Genomic DNA, 25,138 nt, shown 5'->3' on the forward strand with positions numbered 1-25,138 from the left:
TATTTTTGTGAACAAGTTCTTGTGTTGGAAATGGGAAAGGTTCTTTCAGTTCCACATAGTTAAGATTAATCCATGTAATGCAGATTCTGGACACCAGGCTCTTGCTGATCCCAAATCTATCAGCAAGATCTTGTACAAATAACCCAGCCTTTAGTCTCATAAGTATGAGCAAAAATTCATCCAAGAATGACAGTTTCTTGAAGGCCCCAGCTTACTTCAGTTATCATCTGTTTGGTATGGCTGACTCTCTTTCGACAATTTCTCTCCTTTCCAGTACTGCATCTTTGCCAGCACTGGGTCAATAAAATTATAGAAGCTCATGAGTGCTCCATAGTTTGGGAATCCAGTATAAAATAGAACCGCAGACTTATCATCTTTAATTTTGTCAATTGAAAATTGGCACGCCAATAAATATCCCCCTCATTTTCAACTTCACTTAGTTTTCAGCATTGACAGTTGACGCAGCTGCTTCAACTTCTTGGTGAAATAATTCCTGTTCAACTTCAAACGACTCTTCTTGAGTTGTCACAGTTGCTACTGGGACCCTTTAAGCAGGCATTTTCCATGTTTTTTTCGGTACTGACTAGTTTAATCGAGATGGTTCTGCCCATATATATAATAATAAACTCATGATTTTATTTAATTTTTAATTTTACATTTTACATTTTAATTTTACATTATAATTTTATAATTTTACATTCAGTTCACAGATGTCGTTTAAGACCACAGTGCACAAAGAAATATAAATGTCACCTTTTTAATAAGGAGGAAAAAATCCCAGCATAAACACTACAATACCGAAAATCAAAGCTCCCTTTTCTTTTGGTATGCAAGCAACATAACAACCGTAAAAACATTATAAACCTTTCACCAATTTCCAGCGACCTGCCCACGTTTTTTCGCATGTCTTCTCTTTTGAAATGTTCTGAGCACAAAGAAGTTGATTTTGTGATGAAGAATCCGTCCTTTCCATGCTGGCGATTCAGGAGATTGCACCATCTGATTCGCTGCTGGAAGTCATTCGGAAACGAGAAGAAATGCAGGCCTGTTGGATTGCCTGTTGTGTCATAATAGCTATTAACACAACCAAAAAGCAGCACAGTGTCTTCCTCTTCTTTTCGAAGAAGAAGGAGGAATATCCTGCGTAGGGAAAGTATCGTTCATTGTCGAAATATCTCGATGAAAAGGACAGAGCACCACCACATTTCTCTAAACTCTCACTAGAACTCGCAACGCGACTCAACACTAACCTCGCTATCATGTTTGTGCGGTTACACATCCAATATGGCGCCGGTAACTGTAAAAAGGGCTATTCACGTCTTCCTAAGCTTTCCAACGTATCGAAGAAAATTTCACCAATAATTCGCACTTAAAAACGCAACCAGAATCTTAATCTATCACCAATCCGTCCCAAACGACACCAAGGATAACTCATGAAACAAGGATATCCCGTGAAATTCTTAACCTTCGAGCGCGGAAATGTTAACGATCTTCTTACAATTAATATTTTTACATTGCATCCCTCCCCTAGTTGGGAAGTGACAAGCAAGAGACACGTTCACAACGCCTTTTGATTGGAAGAAATAAAACCACATTCTATTGGTTATTAGTTGTGAGGACATAACTGCAACGGAAGACACAACTGCAACGCTACAACTGTAACAGCTTAGAACCGCTTGGTCGTGAAGATCTGGGTAGAGGGTAGACTTAACGCTAAATATCTTTAACCCCCTCAACTCTCACCCCCTCCCTTTCCACCCTCGTTTCTTGCCAAGCACAATATCCGGGACTTTGAAACCAACCGTCATTTGATCCTAAAGACTAAAAATTTAGTAAGCTTTCGTAGCGTTATACCCGTGGAAGCACAATTATGGAGGAAGATGGAAGGAGTTTTAAACTTCTCGGCGCAATCTGCTTTCTAAGTCTCGCCTTTTGGAACAAAGTGTCTACCTATTCGGGTAAGTATTGATTTTTTTCTTTTCAGTTCCCCTGCCTCCGCCAAGATACCTAGAATGCGATCCGATGATTTTATTTTATCAGCATAACTTTGTAGCTAGCAGCCTTGTGATTTATTAGCATACTAAGGTTTGAATTGTTCTTTGAAAATTTCTGTCTCTTGACTTATGCTTCATTTCACTGCCTGATCGCTTAACGAACTAAAATTGTTTGGCATTTGCAACACCGATTTGGAATAAACTAATGCCGAAATCAAGAAGACGGTTCTCGGAAATGTTTTATTCCAACCTCGTGCACAAAACTAAAAATAAAGATTAATTCATTGCATGTCATGTGAAAATTTTTTGACAAATTGTTTTATGCATGAGCGCCTAACGGGCTGCTTTTGCACTGCTACGCTAGAACTCACAATTTCAACGTCGTCCTTACTTCCATTTCCTAAATAACTCACCGACAAGTTTTAAAATGGCTTTGAGATATTCTAAGTCGGGCAAGAGTACCATATAACCCCATACATTCATTGTGCATTCAGACTAGTAGATTTTGTTTTTAAAGGTTTGTTGTGAAAGACAACGAAGTGGAATGCATAATTAATGTTGGGGTTATATGGTACTCTTTACCGCTTGGCCGACTTTGGTATTTCAAAAGCAAAGCCAACTCTAAGGGGCTTCCGCGGAGGAAAACGCAAAGTTAGAACACCTAATCAGCACCATATATTGCAATCAGTGGTGACTAGAAACGAAACAAGGTCAATGGAGCCGTCATTTCATGAAGAATCCAGCGTTCAGGATGCAGTTTCGGATTTGCCTAATGTAAGTAGGGAGTCATTAAATATTCAAAATGACACCTCAAGAAATGGAACCCTAAATGAACAACAAGAATGTCCCGCGCGTAACGCACTGAGTAACTCTAATCGATTTTCGCATTACTTTGCTCCAAAAATCATGGTTTCAATCGTCATGTCACTGGTACCAAAGATGACCGAGGTGAGTGAATTTGTCCTTCGTAACAGAGTTAGCCTTGCATTCATACTTGGCTCAAGTCGTCAGTCTGTGACTCGATTTATTTATTAATTTTGTCCGAGAATATCCATAATATCTCTCGGTGCTAGTTCTCTCAATCAATTAGTGGACTGTATCTTTCGCCTTTTCTAGTTTATTTCTTCGTTTCCTTCTTGACACAATCAATTCCGTTCCGTTCGGAGGCTTAACCTCTCACAACAATTCTCTTAGACATACATCAAGAAATACAACAATACGTGATTACCTACGTATAAAGCTTCCTCTAGAGAGTTCTAAAGTGTGACGTCACGTTGCCATGGTGCTAGATTTTTCTGTTCTAAACAAACGTTTCACGTTGCGCGCCATTAACGTGACCTCTTTGTTTTGGTAACTTAACCTTCAATTATTACGGAAAACAAAAGTAGCTTATGTCAGAAAAGCGGATAAAATAGACAGTCGAAAGGAATTGTTGATATAATCACAGGCGGCCCAAGCTCTCTTTGAGAACCACACAAGGAACACAATTTGCATATCGATTTATAAGGATTTGTATGGGATTTTCTACAAGATAGCCATAGAGATAGTTAAAAGTGAAAATATTAAATAAAAATGGCTTACCTTATTCCATGCGTGTGTTGCTTGCTCCTGGTGTCGTTATTTTACCGATTTCACTTGATTTAATCAGTCTTTTTATAATCCTGGTTTTCTCTTCTTAAAGAGAAGACGAGGCCGAACACTTCTGTCCAGACAGCCTCCCGAACGAAGTAAAAAATCCCAAGCTAAAATGTACCCACGGCCACAAATCCACCGCAGAATTCAAGGGCAAAGGTTGACCTTTCATTTCGATTCTCTAGCCACACAATCTCAGCCCTGCGATCGACGCCAGGCGGCTCTTCGAGTCCTCAGTGAAACGTTAAAACGTTTGTTGACATCCGAGTCCTTTTTAAACACGACACAACGACCGTTGAAATCGGCTTGGTAACCTCGTCATGTTGGCAAACCAAGACTCGCAGGGTTACTAGACCTCAACTTATCAACAAAACTTCTTGTAAAACCCGGGGTCCCCTCAGGTTTAGTACCCCCGCGAGTATTCAAAATTCAGTCGCCCGTTCAGGAGGTTGCGAAACAACTCGGGAGCAGTGGGGGCTGTCTCACCTCGGCAAGTTTCATATAAACGCTCCGTAGAGTTACCTCGGGGGGAGGGTTGTGTTGGGTACCCGAGACTATATAAATGGACCATAGTAACGCTATTTAACGCAATACACTAAACACAACAACAGGACTTCTCGCCGCCATAGCCAGTCTCAAACACTATCACTCAAAATGCATAAAACACATGTACCGTTGGAGAGCGTTTAGTCAGGGCTGTTGAAGAAAGATCAAAGTGGCCTTTCAAATCTTTGATAGACTTCAAACTACGATATGCAACAAATCTGAACATCTCGAAAACCGGTCTCGAATTACATACCAAACAAACAGTGCTTGCGTTTGTCCTTGAGAATGATAGAATACGCAACAAATACGCATAAAAAATTCTTCTATATATTCAAAATGTATTAAATTACATTTACCAATAGTGAACGGAAAAAGAAATAGCCTAACTTTTACGGAATGTTCCGTCAAAATCGGCCAATTTCTGCCACTTCCACCGCTGTATTAAAAATAACGCTACCACAAAGTAACGCAATCAGAGTGTGCACACCGCCCGGGCGATATCTTTATTTAAAGACTGAACAAGAAAAATATTTTTGAGAATAGTATGGAGTTATACAAAAATCTTTGTTAACTTTGTTGTCATGAATGGAAACGAGGTACTTAATGCAAGAAAAAATCGAGACACATCGGTAGCTTTTTAAACCGAGATTCTGTTGCACCGTGTGGGGCGCCACGTGTATTGGTGTTACGTTCAGGTCAATCACTAACAGGGTGCTACTCCCGTTAAACAGCATTTAACTGATTTAACAGAGGGAATTTCAAGCTAAAAATCATAAGCTGTCGACTCTGTAGAGACGATCCACGAGCTTAGAAACATTTCCTTTTAAAACAAATCTGTACTTGCATAAATCTCTCTTGACTGGGGTGCAAATATGACTGGGTTCTATGGAAATACTTACCCTTGGTGCGGGTCCACAACAATATCACCTGGGCCTATTGTAGAAAGGACAGTTGTTCTGTCGTTTCCCTCGAGATCTGATATCGATATTCTGCGATTATCGTTGTCTGTCTAATACAACTGCGATGGGGAGGGAAGGATGGAAGGAAGGAGTGAATCTTACATCAAAACCTATATCTCGAATTAATTAATGACTGCGTCGTTATCGGAAAAAATGCACTAAAAGCGAAGCTTTGTTTGGGAAATTATGACGTCAAGCGTACCGTGGTTGCTGCATTTTTTTGTAATTTTTTGACACTGGATGAGAGCAAATCCCGAATGAGCTATAACACCGAGAAATCGATTAACTAGCCGTTCAAAACTTTGTTTTGTTTATGAACGCAAACAGTTCACCTTTTCTCATTACCGTCTATTACGGATAAGATAATGATTAGATTGGCCGATCAACTTCAAATTTTCTTTAAGAAACAGTATCTCCTGAGTCCACAGGCCTCCCTGTGCGGACTTTAGTCTCCACAATGTAAGAGAAATCGATCAGATTGTCCACGAAATCTTACCGGAAATTATACTAAATACTTTCGCAGGCATCACAAGAGAACGAGTTTAAAAGTTTGCGAAAGTATTCAGTATAATTTCCGGTAAGGTTTCGCGGACAATCTGATCGATTTCTCTTACATTGTGTGCTGAGACTGAAACTTTTCACCTCGGGCAAAGCTTCGTCGCACGGCCCAAACAAACATAGCGAGCAACAGAGCTTGTTGTATATGTGCGTTTTAAAACACACGAAAGGACTCCAAACGACACTTCACTCTGATTGGGCTGTAAAACACAAATATTTTCTGGCACCAATCAGATGCCAGAACGACTGCGACCGTTTGGAACTAGTCTTGTAAGGCAATGTCCCCAGGGGCTCTTCTGCCCTTAAACACGAAGGCGCGCTATATAAGGAAGTCTTCCCTGGGAAGACCTTGGCTCATTTGTCACTCACCGTTGACGTGCACGGGTCAACTTTAAATGCAGGTAGACGAACAAAAGGAGCTAATGAGATATTTATTGTTTACTTCCACCAGCATGGTGGCATGAGGTAACGTGCGAATCACCTACTTCGACCTCAAATTTACCGCCACAAATAAAGAAAGTTTTCATTGGAGAAAGGAAATACAAATCTAAAATATTCTTGTATTGTGATGAAGACATAAAACAATTTTGAGGAATGCGCCCGCTGTTCACTGCTTTGGAGTAGCTGTAGCTCAAGCTGACTTGACTCTAAGAGTTCTACATCACACGACGGTTGATTGACAAATGGTCCAGTGGGACCTAAGGCTCCTTTTATAGCGCGCCTTCGTGTTTAACTTGAAATCGACTCACAGCCCCTGGGTCTCCGAGGATGATAAAAACTGTTAATTAAGTAAAACTGTTAATTAAGTAAAAACTGTTAATTAAGTAAAAACTGTTAATTAAGTAAAAACTGTTAATTAAGTAAAAACTGTCAATTTAAAGTAAAACTTTTATTTGACAGTTTTTGAGTAATGTAAATATTTTTTTACACAAAATCTAAATCTAACAGCTCAATACGGGCTGCTTACCAGCGAAGGGTACCTGGAGAAAATGAGGGCTTATTATAACTTTTATAAATGTAAAGCGTGCATTTTTCTCTTCACTAACACTTGATTAGAATTTGATATCGACTGCTATTGATCATTATTCACTAACGCCTAGTTTCTTCCCCCTAACTGATAACCTAGAATACATCTAGAAAGTAATGAATTCAATTCATTTTCCACTTATATTTCTTTTTTTATAGTATCGAGGCGTCCGTGCAACTCTCCACGTGTTTTGGTTTTAACGCGTTACAGCATAGTTGCTGCTGACCTGGATAACAACTCGAGCCACAAAGTCACTTCCAATTTGTCAGAACCTTTGGCTTTAGACTTCCATTATAACCTGGGCTACATATTTTGGAGTGATAGGACAGAAAGTAACATCAAGCGCTCGAACATGGACGGTACAAACATTACAGTGATCCACAATAATGTGCAGAGTTTGGGACTAGCAGTAGAGTGGAACTCATTGCAGTTGTATTGGACAGACTACGATAATCGCAGAATATCATTATCAGATCTCGAGGGAAATAACAGAACAACTGTCCTTTCTACAATAGCCCCAGGTGATATTGTTGTGGACCCGCACGAAGGGTAAGTATTTCCATAGAACCCAAGATTATGACGCCGTTGCCAAGGTAACTAAGACGAACACACTGTCGATATGATTAAAAAAAAAATAACCATAGTCGTAATACGAATGAAAATTCCCATGAATATCACTGCTCACCAAAGCAGATCTGACTGATCGATGATTCTGACTGCATGTTCTGACTAGGTCGTTTTTTCCGCGTCACATAACAGGTTGGATAGTGGCTTGAACTTTCAGACTTAATTTCTTGAACCTGTTTACAAGATCTTTTAATGGTAGAACAACGTGGACATTAATATATGTTCCTTAAGTATTGACAGGAAGAATTCGTCGGAAACTTTTGCGTCTATTTGTTGAATCAGACAGTTGTTTCGGGGGACAGCTTAATTCCTAAGAAAACTCTCATTAGTTGATCATGAGAAGAGGGCAATCGGTCAGTGGGATAAAGCTTTGATTTCCCATAGTGCCGTCGGTACAAATAATACGTAGTACTTGTTGGCGTAGTAGGAGCTTTCATGTGAACCCTTGAAATTGTTAATTGGCCACCATGGAAAGCAAGATTGCAGGAGACATCCTGCATTCGACATCGGCCTGTTATAACGCTTTACGATCAATTCAAGTGAACCCTACTTTCTTCTTATTGTGCCGCTTCCAATCTGTTCCTCGTCGGAGACTGACATTTTTAGGCGACCACGAGCTAAATTGGGCACCAAAAATGGGAAGCAAGATTGCAGGAGACATCCTGCATTTGATATCGGCCTGTTATAGCGCATTACGATTAATTCAGGTTCGGCACAACTTCTATTTACACTGAACATATACTCCACCTAGAACACTTTGTTCACTAAAAAAACAGAAAGCGCACACCGGTTAAGACTAAAAAATCGGTGATCTTTGAATTTAAAGAATCGTTCTCCTTTTCCTTTGTTTTTCTTGTTATGGTACTATGATGCAACTAATAATAGAAATAATAATAACAATGATAATTATGATAATCAAACTTTATTAACACTCAAGGCAAATAACTATTTACAAGTTAAAAAGTAAAAACGACCTAATAGTAGTTCGGATTTCAATTAAAATCTTATTTACAATCTAATCCTTTTCATCATCATTAACATTATAATTATTGATGCTAAAATAAAAAATACGTCTTTAATGTTCAAGAGATAAAATTACACAAGCCCTAAAATATCTATATAATAATTTAATAAATTCACAAAAGGGTAGAAACAAAAAAAAGGAAAGAAAAAGAAATTACATATAAAACTTGGTAAAATTCACAAAACTAAGTTGGACAGGCTGTAGGGTTGTCGAGGGAGAAGTCTAAGTCGATGATATCGAGGGTTCTTCTGATGGATCGTGATCCTCTCAGGCATAGCAAAGCTGAACGAATGAGCGCAAATGACACCTTGGCTTTAATCCATGGCGCTTGCATAGATCTCTCCCTTCTTATTTGATACTAACTCAGCTAAACGTTTATGATATATTTTACATTCTGAGCCCATTCCACCTGTTGTACTAAATATTAAAGGCGTAAAAGTTCCTTGTTCGACCTCCATGACCCTGTTGGCATACTGACGTTTCTTCTCACTCTCACGCTGCCTGTAAATTTGCTCGGGAGTCTTTTCACGGTAGGATTCTGCATTTGGGTGGCATATCCGAACATCAAAGGCTGCAGATCTCTGTCGCTCCCAGAAACCTCGGAAATGTATGTCGAGACGGGCGTCGGGGGCTGTATTCGCCCCCCTATTCAAGGTCTCCCCAGTCATCTGCTGAAGAATCGGCTCCACCTCGACATTACTAGATACTATGCGTAGCAGGTCAGCTTCTAGATCTCGAAGCTGGTTGTGACGTTGAATCACAAAACCACCCCTCCTGAAGATCATCGCATTGTCAACATGAAAGAAATCTCCGCATACACAGGTCTTCGGTAGATCGGAGATTTCCCAGCCATATCTAATCTTGATGGCGTCTCTAAATTCTCGCTTGCTTAGATTGTAACCCAGATCTTTCATGGGTATAACAGTTAGCCAGCTGGAAGCGCCCTTTTCCGATGCTAGCTCTACCGCTCTCATAGATCTTGAGGTTAGGCTGTTCTTGACCAACTCTTGTGTCTCTTTTAGAAGCTAATTTTTCTTAGCTTGTGCATGTAATTTTGCAGAGCGCGTGTCTGCCGCATCCGGAGATAGATGGTCTTGAGTCACAATGTGTGTCACCAGGGGTTTTGTGACAGTGAGTGATGCCTCGTATTCTATAGATGACAATTGTGTCGGTTTAGCGAGGTCCAGTCCCCCCATGCGTACAGGGAGTACAAGAAGCCCGCAGTCATCTGCAGTAACGGGATAGTCTGTAATGGCGGGAATCAATATTTTATTTAGTGAACGCTCAAGTAGCTTCAGTAAGTCGGTGATATCGGGGAGTTTCCGTAAAAAGTAGGTCCAGCGGTGACGTAGACCAGACCTAAAGGCGGCGTAGCTCGCCTGAGGCTGGGATATAGCGAATTCTGCAAGCTTGCTGACCTGGCGAACCCAGTCCTCGATGATGATGATGATAATGATAATAATAATAATAGTAATAATTTTTAAATAATAACAATCTTTATTTAGCAATAATTTCCATAAAATCCTCTACAAAGCAAGATATTAACAGCGTAAGAAACGATCCAAAATAACTCACTTTTGGCTCACATCTACTCCTTTTTTTTGTCAAAGCGTCTGGAAAACTATAAATAACGGAGTAAAATCTGAACAGATTCAAAATCTAATAATCTGATAAGTAAAAGCACATCTAAAACCATACAGAAAAGAGAAAGGTGAATGGCAAATCTAGAACCCTATGTACAAGGCTGCAACGTCACAATTATTATAGTCATACGCAGCGCGTCGCTTCACCCGCGATCCTCGAAGGCAAACTAAGGCCGACCGAAGGAGGGCAAAGGATGTCTTTGCTCGGATCCAGGAAATTGTTTGCAAGTATCATTCCCCTTTCTTGGCGGCTATCAGCTCGGCCAATCGGCTGTGGTATCTTATGCATTCCATCCCCATCCCTCCCGTAGTTGTAAATACAAGCGGCGTAAACGAGCCATGCTCAACATCCAACACTCTCCTTGAGTACAGCCGCTTCTTGTCGTTTTCATGGATGCGATAAATCTGCTGTGGTTCCTGGTCCTTGTAAGACTCGGCATTAGCGTGGCAAACCCTCACATCGAAGAATGCCGAGCTCTAAGGATCCCAGAAGCCACGCGCCCGAACGTCCAATCTTGCGTCTTGTGGTCTATTAGACCCTCTGCTGAGTTGTTCTTCAGTGATGTCTTGGAGAACTGGCTCGACCTCGACATCGGTACACACTATACTCAAAAGGTCGGCCTCGAGGTCTCTCAACTCATTATGCCGTTGGATAACAAAGCCCCCTCGTTTGCAAATCATTGCTTGGTCTACTGTGAAGTTTTCCCCACCCGCACACACTGATGGAATGTCATCGAACGGCCAATCCTAGCGTAATAATAATAATAGTATGGATAATAATAATAATAATAATAATAATAATCAGAGTACCTATGATGCACGATCCTCGCAGTAGATAGCGCTATTTAAGCAATAGCGAAAATCAGACCTGAAAAAAATCAGGCCTGTACGGGATTCGAACCACTGACCTCTGCGGTACTAGTGCAGCGCTCTACCAATTGAGCTAACAAGCCAACTGGGAGCAGGTCGTTAAGGCAGGTCGCTATCTACTGCGAGGATCGTGCATCATACGTATCTAATACCGCAGTTCAAAATATATGAACTTCATATATTTGATTGTATCTGATTTATCACTTCCACGGGTTTATTACGAATCAACTTAACGGCCTGCTCCCAGTTGGCTTGTTAGCTCAATTGGTAGAGCGCTGCACTAGTATCGCAGAGGTCAGTGGTTCGAATTCCGTACAGGCCTGATTTTTTTCAGGTCTGATTTTCGCTATTGCTTAAATAGCACTATCTACTGCGAGGATCGTGCATCATATGTGCCAAATGACATTAGTTGTTTAAACATTACGTTGTGTAATATGTGCAGTTCGTAACTAAGTTAATTAGACAAATGAAGCAAGCATACTTCAAAAGAAAGTTCTCTGAAAACAGGCAAGACCCGCGGAAACTTTGGAACACCAATTCTGGAACTGAAACTACCCACCTATCTGGATATATCATATTCTAGTGTTTAAATATGTAAAAATCTCTGCGGGCCGATCTCTACTTTTCATTGGGCAATTCGCGAACGAAGCTCAGAAATCAGGTATTGCATTATGTGGCGATGGTTACATCCAATGTTTTTAACAACAAACTTTTCAGACAAATGAAACGTGCAAGGCTTGGAAGGAATTGCTATCGTTGCAACTGGGTTTTACATGTAGTACTAACGCTGACAAGTTGTGAATTAGAGACCACTTTCCTCCGACGAAGGGCTAACGCTCGAAACGTCAGCTTTTGTAATCGTTACGGTGGCCAATTTACCATTTCAACTTTGTTGATATATCCAAATTAATTCTTTACTCCCACCGACGCAGCCCGAAACAGTTTATTTGGAAACTATCAGCCTTTATTCACTTTCATAAATGGCTGCTAGATCAATATTCCTTTGTTTAAATTTAAAGGCCCATTTTCATCCGAGATCCTTTGCAGTCGTTTGTTTTTGTTTTGGAAGCGCGCTATTGTTAAATGGTGAACTCTGATAGTCATTCACAAACACTGTTAAAAAGAAAAACAAAGATTCGGTGAAGAACACAGTAAACAAATTTGCAGCTAAATATTTGAGACTGAAAAATCATAAATCGAGTCTGTGTAAAAAACTTGTACAAAGCTTACTTGATGTTGAAGGAAATTGTTCGGCTTCAACACAAAATAAAAATATAAACAAATAACCAATATTGGCTAAAACGGAATTACTTTACGCATTTCAATTATAGAATAATGACTTGTACAAATGAGATCGCTTACATACATATCTCAGGATCTCAAGTAAAAATCAGTCAAACAATTATTCTCACCTCGAAAAAATCTCCCCGGAGTCTCTAGTTCCATCGTAGGAACAATGCAAAAAAATTTCTGCAAAAGCATTGTCTGTAGTGTTACCGAAACCCATAGTTGTTTTCCTTGCCCTCCATAAATCATACACAGACTCTCGAAGTCGAATAACCTTTGCCGAGCCGGGCAGACTCGGCCTTCCTCTAGACCGCTTCTTCGGCGGCATCAACTTTTCAAATGACGTTTTTCACCGTCATACATGTAAGAATTAAAAACTATTTACTGATATGGATACTACGATAGTTTGTTGTTCGCACATGATTCAAGATGGAACTTTGAAAGCCCTAATTAGTAAGATGGAAGAAGATATCAAAGCGATTCTGCAACTACGAGGAAAATAGCATCATTTTTCGAAAAATGATCCGGGCGCGCAAGGTATCTAGGTTGAAAATGGGCCTTTAAATTAACCTTTCTGGCCTCGTTCTCCAGTATAAAATTCAAAATAATACTTTATCTCAAGTAAGGCCAGAAAGGCTAATTCAAATTTAAACAAAAGAATATTAATCCGGCAGCCATTTATGAAAGTGGTCAATGCTCTCAGATTCTCAGTGTTTACAAGCATTCAATCAAAGTTTTCCTCGTCTCTTTCTTTTCGATAGTTTTTACTTGAGAATGCGCGGAGATCTGCTGAAATATCGAAAAATGTGCATCTCTCGTCTTCTTTGTATGAAAACTTCATGGAGAAATACAGCGTAACGCCATCGTGATAACGTACACATTTCTGACAAATGACCAGTGATGGGATAGTTTTGTGTAGATCACCCGACTTTATCATGTTTCAAAGGACATACAAGTATAGCAGTGTATCCTCGGAGGACTTCGGAATGCTCAAATTCCTGTGAAAGAAGTTGCAGCACTCGGAATCAGGATGATATGCACACGATTTGAGGTATATGTTTGTAGTTGCGTCGAGTAGCCCTCCATGAAGGCTGATAAACTTTTTTAAAAGATGACCACCAGAGGCGAGATTTCTTTTCGGGATATTGCACATATGACAACATTCTTTCCAAGCCTTGCAAGTTTCATTTGCCTGAGATGTTTGTTGTTGAGAACATTAGATGCAAACATCGCCGAATTATGCAACTGATTCGTTCGCGAATTGCCCTATGAAAAGTAGAGACGGCCCGCAGAGATTTTTACATATTTAAAAGCTAGAAGATATAACCAACCAGGTGGGTAGTTTCAGTTCCAGAATCGGTGTTCCAAAGTTTCCGCAGGTCTTGCCTGTTTTCAGAGAACTTTCTTTTGAAGTATGCTTGCTTTGTTTGCCAAATTAACTTAGTTACGCTATTTTCCGCACGTCTAAAATCTAGCCACTCGATTGTTGTGCTTTTTTGTGGTTACTACCTTCTATAGGAGGCGAAGCACAGTTCTTACTGTGACACTATGGAAGACAGTAGAAGGCTAAAATCATCTCAGTTATTTTCTGAGGATTGTGCATGATTTAAAACAGAAGTTTTCCTTGCAGAAATATCTTAAAAGGAATAATCGGTGCATCATGAAACTAAGGGAAAATTCTTTTTAATCGAAGAGAGAACATTTTGCTGTTTAAATCATCAAAATCTACAGATCCGACGGTATAATCTTTTCAGTCATTTTACCGTACGTAACACTACAAAAGACGTGCAATCCCAGGGCGCTTCTTTTAAAGCAGCAAGAAACTGCTCTTTATCCATGTTTTCCATGCCACGGTAGGATAGGATAGGATAGGATAGGATAACTTTATTTATACACGGTTTTTCCAGCAGTTAATTTAGTTAATTCTATACTAGAAACCTATCTTTCTAACTACAATAATAATTTGATAATAACAATTCAAATAAAAGAAATAAATAAAAACTCTGCTTTTCATCGAGGCCGTGTCTAAAATTTACTTAGAATTAATATCTTACTTTAGGATCTTACTTTAAACTGTGGCGATTTAATTTAGATTTGAAATCAGCCAGCGAAGAAGCTTGTCTTAGGTCTACAGGTAAGTTGTTCCACAATTGAGCTGCGCTGTACAAAAAACTTCTCTTGAGATAGTCAGTTCGAGGTTGTGGAAGAACTAATTTGTTTTCGGTATTCCTTAAACGATAAGCACTTACACTGTCACGATATACAAATCTTGATCTCAGATAATCAGGTGTCATACCATGTAATGATTTATACTTTAGGATAGATTTCTGTTCCAATCTTTGATAGTAGAGTCTTCGCCACCCTAGCGCCCGGAACAAATCATCCAAATTACTATCATAGCTCGCTGACATTAGGATGCGAGCTGCCCGATTTTGAGCCTTTGCAGTTTTTCAGAATGGCCTTTGTTACAGTTTCTCCACACTACGTTACAATAATCAAAATGTGGTTGAATAAGGCTATTATAAACTTTAATTAAAACATTAAATGGAGTGAGATGCCGAATTCGTTTAATCGCACCAATGGCACAAGCTATCTTTTTAGAGATGTTTCAATATGACACTCACAATTTAAATTTTGATGGACATAAACTCCAAGGGATTTAGCGGAGGTTATTTGTTTGATTACGTTTTCGTTTATAATAAGAGAGGGACTATCCGTAAATTGTGATAACTTCTGCCTTGATGCAATAATTATGAACTCAGTTTTTGTCATATTAAGGGTAAGTTTGTTAGCAGAGAGCCATTCGTACACATTGCTCAGGTAGTGATTACGGCAATAATTTATATGCTCAATATCAGTACTGGCAAGCGTCAGGCTGGTATTATCTGCATACATTCTAGGTTCCGAATATGTCAAACAATGTGGTAAGTCATTAATATATGTCAAAAATGAAAGAGGTCCCAAAATTGTTCCCTGGGGAACACCACATCTCAGACATTTCGGAGTTGATTTACAAGAATTTAAATGACAAATCTCTGTTCGGTTATCTAAATAAGAAGCAAACCATTGATGGCTGGTCCAACAAATCTCATAGTATTGCAGTTTTCGTAATAAAATAGCGTGATCTACTATATCAAATGCCTTTTTGATGTCTAAAAAGACTACGGTATTAACAAGACCACGGTCTATATCCCCTGCCCAACTATCTGTAACTTCGATAAGTGCTGTGAGCGTGGAATACAAAGACCGAAAACCAGATTGATGGCACGAGAGAAAGTTTTTTTTAGTTAAATAATGATAAAGCTGATCGTAGATTATCCGTTCAAATACTTTGGCCACAACTGGAATTACTGATGTTGGTCGATGATTCGTCGGATCAGAACGCTTCCCGGAATTTTTATACAATGGGGTGACTCTGGCGGATTTCCACTCATCGGGAAAGATGCCAGTCATTAGGAATTGATTAAATATATGAGTAAGAGATTCCGCTAATACACCAAGACATTCCCTTAGAAGTTTCGCAGAAATATTATCCAATCCAGTCGCCTTTGATTTGCAGAGCCTTGATAGTAGTGCAAAAACATATGTTGGTGTTGTTTTTTCGAAAACAAAATTTTTATCAGTTTCAGTAAGAAATTCTTCGAAGGATTTATCAACCTCTGTGATGTCCCTACTCAAGCTTGGTCCAGTTTCTGCGAAAAATGAGTTTAGCATTTTTGCTATATCTGTTTGATTTCCAGAATTTACCCCATTATATTCCATCTCATTAATAACAGTTTTATTGGACTTTCGCGAGGTCAGTTCATTGATTTTTTTCCATGTTTTCCTTTGATCCCCACAACAATTGTTGAAGGCATTTTCATAATAGGCTTTTTTCGCGCTATTGATTTCCCAGTTCACTTGATTTCTAACCATTCAAAATTGGTTCCAAATAAGTGGGTCTTTTGTCCTGCTAGCTTTTCTTTTTAGGCGGTCTCTGAAATTCATCCGCTTTTTCAAAATAGCGGTTATCCAAGGGGGATTTATAATCTCGTGTCCGTTTGGTCTTCATCGGTGCATGCTTTTCACACACATTCAGGAATATTTCTTTCCACTTCTTCTACACATCATTAGGATCATACAATTGCCTGATGTTATCCCAAGGTTGGGCTAAGATATCCTCATAAAAATTTGCGCTATTAAAATGTTTAAACTGTCTATATGTTATCAAGTTAACTCTCTTGGAGAGAGTGGGAATTGAGATTTTTCGATATGCATCAACTCAGTAGACTGTGGTCACTTATGGTGACATGAGACACCTCCGAACAATACACATTCTCTGGCCGATTTCTAAAAATCAGATCAATTAATATACTCGTAGTTGGTGTAATTCGGGAGGGTTCTTTAATTTGTTGATCCAATCCATAAATGTCTGTCATGTTTAGAAGAGCTTTCACATTAACATTGTCTTTAGATTGCAAGTCATAGTTTAGATCCCCCATAAGAAAATGTTCTACATTTTCAGAATCTAATTTGCCTAATAATGTGTTAACGTGTGCGAAGAGCTCATGAGGTGAATTTGGGGGTCTGTACCCTGAAGTAATAACAAAGGGTTTTGAGTTATATTTACGAATTTCAACTGAGATTATTTCCAGGAGCTGACTGTCCAAATCTGTGCGGACAAGATAGCTTATCAGATACAATGAATATATGAAGTTCATATATTTTGAACTGCGGTATTAAATACGTATGATGCACGATCCTTCGCAGTAGATAGCGCTATTTATGCAATGGCGAAAATCAGACCTGGAAAAAAAAAATCAGGCCTGTACTGGATTAGAACCACTGACCTCTGCGATACTAGTGCAGCGCTCTACTAATTGAGCTAACAAGCCATCTGGGAGCAGGCCGTTAAGTTGATTCGTAATAAACCCGTGATGATAAATCAGATACAATGAATATATGAAGTTCACATATTTTGAACTGCGGTATTAAATACGTATGATGTTCGAATCCCGTACTGGCCTGATTTTTTTCAGGTCTGATTTTCGCTATTGCATAAATAGCGCTATCTACTGTGAAGGATCGTGCATCATACGTATTTAATACCGCAGTTCAAAATATATGAACTTCGTATATTTTTTCAAATTATCCTTCGTCAGGCAGGCGCTCATATTTCACTATATCATATCGATTGGACACGATTAAAATAAGATCAAAATTTTTATGTCTTCCCACCAACTACTTGACGTAATTGTGCAGTGCTTTTGCTTTCAAAAGAAATCGAAAGTTTCATTTTAGCCCCAGTCATATTGAGGTAATTTCTAATGTAAACACTATACAAGTCGCGACATTTCAAATATTTTTTGAATAAAAAATACTGAGTTGAAGCTAAATCTAAGCAATAAAGATAAAAAAACACCTTTGAAAATTAAAGTTTAATGCTGAAACAACAAAATTGAATATTTGTAACAATTAACATCTGCCTTTTGTCTGCGTTAACTTTGGCAACTGTTTCTAATCAATTTTGTCAGTGTTTACGCATACGAAGAATGATCCTCAAGTCTATAATTTCTAACTTGTTGTATGCCAACTGTGGCTGATCTTAGTTCCAAATGGCTCGTGTTCAGTTATACACCGAAGCTGGGTTCCTGTAACTGCAGAAATAGTTCGTCTCATTCCGAGGTAGCAATGTGAAATGAATCCGTGGCGGGTATTGCGGTCTTCTTTAGCAAAATAACTATCACTACAAAGCGAAGATTTATTTGAGGAAAAACCTTTGCTTTTCAAATTGATTCGGTGTCCTAGTACATTTAATTCTTTGGAGGATACGTTCTCGTTTTCCGTAGGTTTCCCTTGACAGTTGCCGCAAGGGAACCACTCGCAATTTCCAAGACGTGAGCGACCGAGCGCGTCGACGTTTCTTCTTGAAATTCATTTTCTTGACTTTCTCTCTCTCTTTCTTCCCAACAGAAGTGTCTCCTTCCCCTGAAGACGAGCCATGTTTCGTTTGAAACAGAAATGGGTGTACCAGATCCTCTCAGCTAGATTAAAATCCAAGTCGAGAATTTAATAAGTGGCACCCCTCTCGCCGCTGTTCTCCTTGTTTACATTCACTTCAGCAGGGATATAAATTAGCATGTTTCACTATTGCTACGTCATAACAAAGACGGCGGATTTCAATTTGAAAATGCCAATTTTTGGAACGTAATTGTTGGCAACTAAAACGCTTTTAGCTCAAATGAATAGCCAGTTAGCACAATGCAAGCAAGGAACTTTTGATATCAGTAAGCTATCTCTAGACCGTACTTTCCCTTTAATAGATTCCATCAGACTTGCTTTTTCTTGTTGAAGTTCTTGGGTCTTTACTTCGTACTCGGCGCATTTCAATTTGTATTCATCAATTTCACGATGCAACGCATCCACCTGGGACAGATTCGCGGAAACTTCAAATTCTCGTTGAATGACGTCTATAACTTTCCAAAGTTTTTCAATTTCGTTTTTAAAGGTTTGAGGGTCATTCTGGTCAGTTATCAAAGTGTTGTTCACTGTAGAAATGTGTTCTTCGTTGATCACAGCGGAGTCCATGTTGTGCTCGACAGTATCTCCGGTTAAGTTAGCAACAAGCAAGTTATTTTGAATTTGCCTATCACGAATGTCTCTAACATCTTCGGCTGCTTTCCCTTGCACTTGAAGCGTCTTGGTGTTATGGTAGAAGTTAAGTGTTACATTCGATAGCTTTAGGATAACACTAGAGCTGTTGTATGACTTTTTTGTCTTGAAACCGTTGTCGCCACTGATCATCGATCAGCCGCGAAAGTTTTGTATCGACAAAACTTTCAAGCTCTTTAAGGGTTCCATTCCAGCTAAACCTTTTCTTATCAGCGTTTTATGATAGTTGTTGTTCGAATTCAGAGGAATTATCTTCGTTGTGTAAGTTAGAGGACGATTCACTGAAACGTTTGAGGCAGAGCTCTTGTCAGTGTGTCCATCCGCCATGTTGAAACGATTGTTTTAAGAGTAATGACTGTTTTCAAGAGTAATGCTCTTGCTTCATTTACGGCCGAGCGTAATTTTGATCGAAATATTTTCCGATCAAAATTAGGAGTTCAGTTCATGAACAACGCAAACTTTGCCGATTTCATGTTGATGTTTTTCACAGGACAATTTGGTAAGGTGTAAATTTTGAAATGCACTTGCATGAATAAACAACTTTGATTTGTACAACGCTTCAAATACACGCGCAGAGTTATTTTTCTACACTTTTTTCAAGAAATTTAAAACATGAATCGTTGCCGCAACCGTCTTGGTTTTTGTAAGGTAGCTCTTTCCTCTCTTAGGTATTGACTACTTGTCAGTTGTGTTCGCTGTCAAGAGATCCCACCAGTGTTCAGTTTTGCTGCTGTATATCGTTTCTGAAACCCTTTAGTAACTTTGGTAGGTGATTGTGAAGTTTTTTTAATGAACATTTTCAATGTTTTTCCCGCGGTTTTGGTTGTCAGCTGATCTACACGACGGAGGCCTGTAAATACCGCAAATAAAAAGGGATTGTCTCAATTTATGCGGGGCAGATTTCAATAGAATTTCAAGGTCGTCAGCTTCGAGGTCTCTGCAGTTTTTTGCCTTAGGCTAAAATTCAACCGCCTGACTTTCCATTCGTGAATACCATAGATGGAATCAAGGAATTTTTGACAGCAGAAGGTCCGAGATAGGATCAGAATATCCGGTCTGTCCTGGTCATTTTTCTGTCGTCTCAGCATTGCTCAGATCTCCTCTAGCTGGCTGTCTGTCGGATGCTGTACATTCCATAGACAAATTCGCAGACCTTTGAGGCTCTAAGTTTGACTGGGACCAGGCTGAATTTCTATATCATAGCCAGCTAAATTGGTCATAGCGAGATAGAGGCATTGAGCATTAGTCGGCAACCGAGGAGAACTCGTGTGAAGTTTGAAACGAGTCTACTCGATCGCGTCGCACTGGAGTTTCGTTTTTGATAGTCATAAGTACGATGGCCCAGAAGGGTCACACATGCAAATTAAAAATGTTGCCGCAAACTGACAATATTACCGGCAAATTAAAAATAATGCTGCAAATTAAAAATGGTACATGTAATTTAAAAATTTTACATGCAAACTAAAAATATTACCTACAAATTAAATATAGTACATTCAAATCTAAAATGGCCCAGAAGGGTCACACATTCAAATTAAAATTGTTGCTGTTGCAAATTAAAAATGATAAGTCATGCGCGCGCATCATGAAGGATAAGACCTGGTTCGAGGCGCACGACCTCGCCTTCAGCCTTCATCTATGTTTGGCGCGGGAAAGGAAGAGATTCTAGTTGAGCTTTTTTAATGATGTTCTGCTCATTTTGTGGCGAAAAATGTGCGACTGCTGCAATCTTTTGCCATAAATGTGGAAAAATGATAAGCTCAAGTATGCAGAAGGAGAAGGGTTCTCCTAGTGGCGTGCAGAAGACGTCGGCGACAGCATCAAAGCCGCTCTTAACCTTCGCAACCTTCCGATCGAGGAAAGAAGACGATCGTTCGAAGTATCTTAAGCCATCTGCAGCGAAAAGGCTGAAAAAGGAACCGGAATGGGTTGAAAAAGAAGTTAAAGTCCAAGTTGTAATTGTAACGATGAAGGACTGCAGTCTTTCCGTGACGCGTGGTCACTCTCCCAGTGACTGTCTCATCCAAAAGCAATTCTGACGATTTACTAAAAAAGGCTTTAGAGAAACATTACCGCTTTAACAACAACTTAATTTCATCCACGCTTTTATCATCGTATAGATTGTTGTACCATGACAAATCTGAGGTGAAAACTCTTCCAGGTAGCGATGAATGATTTGTATTCCAACGATGCAGAGAAGAAATCGATAAATCATATGGGAGGTTAACGTTTTATTTATGTTCTTCGGATAACTATCTGGACAACCTTCTGTTCGAAGATGATGATGACAAAAGTTTAGAAGAGCCTGTGTTTGTCACCGAAATCCAGGACATTCCTTCACACGACAACGACAACAGTGACAATGAAGGCAACCCATCATTGGTAACCGAGGCCCAACTGATATCATCAGAGTCACGAGAAGTGGAAAGTGGAAATGAAAGGTCGATAGGTTGCCCTATATACCACTCATTATTCCCCCTCTCAGTTATTGAAGGGCATGCTGATCAATGTTCCATGTGGTTACTCGACGACGAGGAACAGCCGTGTGACAGTCAAAGTTATGGTGGTACCTCCAATGGTGTTGAGAAAACAACCACAGTGCTGGAGTTGACTGGTCAGCAACACAAGGCGACCTTAAAGGATAAAATATCTGAATTATCAGGACAGTTGCTGTCACAGGATACGAAACGTCTTACCGTCAGACGAAAGTTTATCTGGCTAGATTTCAAGTCGGCCATGGAGACTAAAATAGATCCCAAATCATCACTTAGTTGTTTTCACTGGGGAGCCTGCTGTAGATGACGGTGGACCGAAGAGAGAACTATTTTCAGGTAGGATATACACAAGTCAGCATCATGGATAAAGTAATAGATTTTGATTGTTATTTTTTGACATACTAAAAAGTGTTATAGCTCAGTCAGTTCCTCGTATGTTCATATCTTCCAAGTGGATAGCTATGCTGTTACTACCCCTTTAAAAATCAAAGCAATATGATCTTCTTATACCACCAAAGTTTTCCACAAGCATTTCTAAATTGGTTTCTTTTACTTAATTCATTTTAATTTTTTTTGTCTTATTTTGCAGAGTTGTTAATCATTGTTAAGGAAAGATTTTTTTAAGGTGGGAAACCTGTTACCTCTGCAGTGGCTCTGAATGCAGGTGACTTAAAAACATGTGGAAAAAGCAATAGGGATGTCGATATTGCAAGGTGGTCCAGCACCCAATTTCATGTCACCAGATGTAGCATCCTACGTGGTTGGTGAGCCCTTTTCTCCATCACAAAACGAGGACCCTCTGTTAAGAAAAACTTCTGAAAGGGTAATTAATTAGCATTCCTGTATATCTGAATGAGAGTAGTTATTATTGTTAAAGTTAGTACAATGTTAACAATAAAATTATTAAATGATAATACTATTTTGTTTTCAATTCATGAAAATGCTCTAGTAAGGTAAGAGCCAGAAAATTCAACAATACTTTTTCTGTTGGAAATAAACTTTTTCAAGGCATGCAGCTTATAAAGTAATCGTAATCAATTGAGGAACAGTACACCAAACACGTAATTTTAGACAGAACATTTCAAAGAAAAATGTGTTCTGCTTTGTCCTTGTACTTCTAAGAAAGGACAAAATTCATTATTTGCCTAAATTTTTCAAAACAATTCGCACCAAAATAAAGCCATGCAAGGATCTATGCGCAATAAAAATTGATTGTAGTTCAAAAGCCCATGATCTTTAGTTACATTTCAAAATTTTGGTACTCTTTGCAGACACCAAGAGAACAAAAAGAATAAAATACTCTGTAATCTTTGTTTTAAGTTATCAAAGGCCATGACAGATAAACAATTGAGAGCTGAGCTGACATGTGATGAGGTGCTTGATGTGCCAGAAAAAGTAGGATATTCAGGCATTCCTCAAAAGGAGACTGTTACTGGAATTCAACCAGTCATTCAGTAATGATCATAGTTATACTTCACTAATTATTATAGACATGTGTTTTATTTAGCTGCCTATTGCATAAAAGCACTATTTTACACAAAGGTTCTCTTAAAAGCACTCACTAACACTCTTTAATCTTAATTCTCCTTGGGCAATTTACATCAAGGATCAACTATACCAATATCTTCCTCAGCTGGTCCAAATTGAAAGTGCCTTGTGTGAATGTGGTATTCTTGGGCACATGAGGAGAGAGAAAGAACTCTGGAAGCATGTCTTTAAATCTCTACAAAGCTGTGACTCGCTAAAGTTTACTATAAATTGATCCAGAAATTCATCTGCAGCAATAGTAAAACAATTTCCATTTGTAGAGTTCAACACGTGCAAGTTCTTCAGTGATGTAATTGAATTCATTGGTAATGGAGGTATAATTCTTTTTTATTAGACAGACAAAAGAAATTAAACCAAGAAGCCTTTACAACAAATTTCAAAATACTAATGATGGCACCACTGTGAATTTTTAAGTATCAAGTAGAAAGAATGATGTTATGTCATCATCTACAGAATTACTGCATTGGTGATACATGGAAATTTATTTTACTTGCATTGTAAGGAGGCAAATGAAGCTCTCCATTACCATGTTTTACTAACTTGTATATGACCACATTATTATTATTTTTTTTAAGATCAAAACCTCCTTCTTCATTATAGGTGTTAACGGTATAACCTAGAGAACTCTGTGAAGTGGATGACAGGGTCTCCGCCAATTCCAACCATGGGATTTCCTAAGAAGTCTACGCTTGAGTTTGTTCATGGCTGCCTGCAGGGCTATTGCTGTAGGCCCACAGTATGTACATGTGACATCACTATCAAAATACCAGTCCACATCAGTGATGAACAGACAATGAAGGAAATGATCACCTCAGCAGTTAAAGATTCGTTTGATTTTGGCCTAATCTAAATGAGCCACTGGAAGTTTTAATCTTTGTGTGAAGATGTTTAAAGAAATTGGCCGCCTTCAATAATTACCATAAAGTAAAATTCAGCATGATGGAGAGTTTTAATTATTTTTTGCACCCTTTAAGAGTTTCTGTCATGTTGAATGTTAATATATGTCAGAAGTGGTCTTCTGTCAGTTACTTCCTTAACAATGTTTGGTTCTACTTAAATAAAAAACTGTTGACAAAAAATGGGACATGGTTTAATAAGCACAATTTAACAATGTTGAACATTACAACCATACGTCCAGTAAATTTTACACACGTTTTATATTTGTGCTTCGAAGTGTTGTTATAAAATATGTATTTCTGTTTAAACTGTTATCAAAAGGTATCCACAGTGAATCATTGAAGACAAGTTGCAATCACTGTAAGTTAAAATTTATGATATTGATGTACATGTACAGTGTAATCTTCAGAACCTTAAGAGTGCTGTAGCCTCCCACGCTTTTTCCTCCCCTAGACAAACGACCAACTAATCTTTAAGAATGTGTGTTTGGGAGCACTCTCTGAGCAATACCATTTGCAGTATACTTAACAGGAATAGCACGTGCAACTTCATGTTTATAACACTTGTTAAAGTTCTTACACCAATTTCAATTTCTAACAAAATAGTCCTTCCATTTATTTACATTACACATAAAGATTTCAATTGTTGAAATAAATTGAAAGCCTCTTCCATCGAGCTGGGAATCTGCAGGGCTTCATGATCAACGACATAGTCAAAATACTCTTGGTATAAGCCACCTTCATCATCACTGGGTTTACAAAATCATGGCCGAGTAGTTTACCAATAGAATGGTATTTTTCACTCCAAAGTTTTCATTCTTGAACACTTCTATACAAAACAATAAAAGTCAAACTAGCTAATCCTGAAAAATTCTGACTTTTGAAATTAATAATTCTCTTATTTCCTAACACCACTATCGTTTCATTTTGCCGTTACAAATACACTTACATTTTAAGCACAGAAACCTGCCATAGCTATCCTAAAGTAGCTTACATACAAGATAAAGTGAGAAGGATTGGTGAGAGGCTTGTTTGTGTGAGAGTAAGTAAGAAAGTATGTAAACATGGCTGTGATGTCACCGAGTCACCTCACCAAAACAAGGTCAGACAGGGCTTTCAAGAGCTGTTAGGTGTCTGCTCCCTTAGCTCTCCCTGAAAGCCCCTTCGAGTCTACGAAGAATGTAAGTTCGAATCATCCCACATACCACCATTACTTTACCAACGTAACTAACATAAGCTTGATAAATCACCATCCACGTGCCAGCTGAAGTTTGGACTGTAACTGAGATATTTCCTCCGAGAAAGTCTGCGCCTTCTTCTCTCCTGAAGTCCCACTGGGTCGACTTCCCATAAAATAAATGCTACTAAGTGGCGAGGGACA

At 38.9% G+C, this 25,138-nt stretch overlaps 1 protein-coding gene and 1 pseudogene across 3 annotated transcripts; one reads left to right on the forward strand and one right to left on the reverse strand.

The window, feature by feature from the left end:
- The first annotated feature begins 1,103 nt into the window (after window positions 1-1,103).
- On the forward strand, window positions 1,104-24,433 carry LOC148731654 (uncharacterized). Of its 3 annotated transcripts, XR_016001458.1 has the most exons (5): window positions 1,104-1,958; window positions 6,875-7,265; window positions 18,120-22,136; window positions 22,634-22,767; window positions 23,462-24,433. XR_016001458.1 is itself a non-coding variant. In XM_088760647.1 (3 exons), the coding sequence occupies exons 1-3, from the start codon at window positions 1,871-1,873 to the stop codon at window positions 23,466-23,468; spliced, it is 486 nt and encodes a 161-aa protein (XP_088616773.1). In that variant the 5' UTR covers window positions 1,104-1,870; the 3' UTR covers window positions 23,469-24,433. The 3 variants fall into 3 exon arrangements, 1 of the variants encoding a protein (XP_088616773.1); XR_016001459.1 differs by lacking the exon at window positions 22,634-22,767; XM_088760647.1 differs by lacking the exons at window positions 18,120-22,136; window positions 22,634-22,767.
- LOC148731655 (uncharacterized) lies at window positions 8,427-9,496 on the reverse strand (annotated as a pseudogene).
- Window positions 24,434-25,138: the final 705 nt, after the last annotated feature.

Source organism: Stylophora pistillata, chromosome 5 (genome assembly GCF_964205215.1).
Source record: "Stylophora pistillata chromosome 5, jaStyPist1.2, whole genome shotgun sequence".
Taxonomy (NCBI): Eukaryota; Metazoa; Cnidaria; class Anthozoa; order Scleractinia; family Pocilloporidae; genus Stylophora; species Stylophora pistillata.

Excerpts from the sequence above, each read along its gene's own strand:
- LOC148731654 (XM_088760647.1), top strand. The coding sequence starts at position 1,871 with ATGGAGGAAGATGGAAGGAGTTTTAAACTTCTCGGCGCAATCTGCTTT. Across the intron at positions 1,959-6,874 it reads CAAAGTGTCTACCTATTCGG|TATCGAGGCGTCCGTGCAAC; the intron begins GTAAGTATTGAT and ends CTTTTTTTATAG.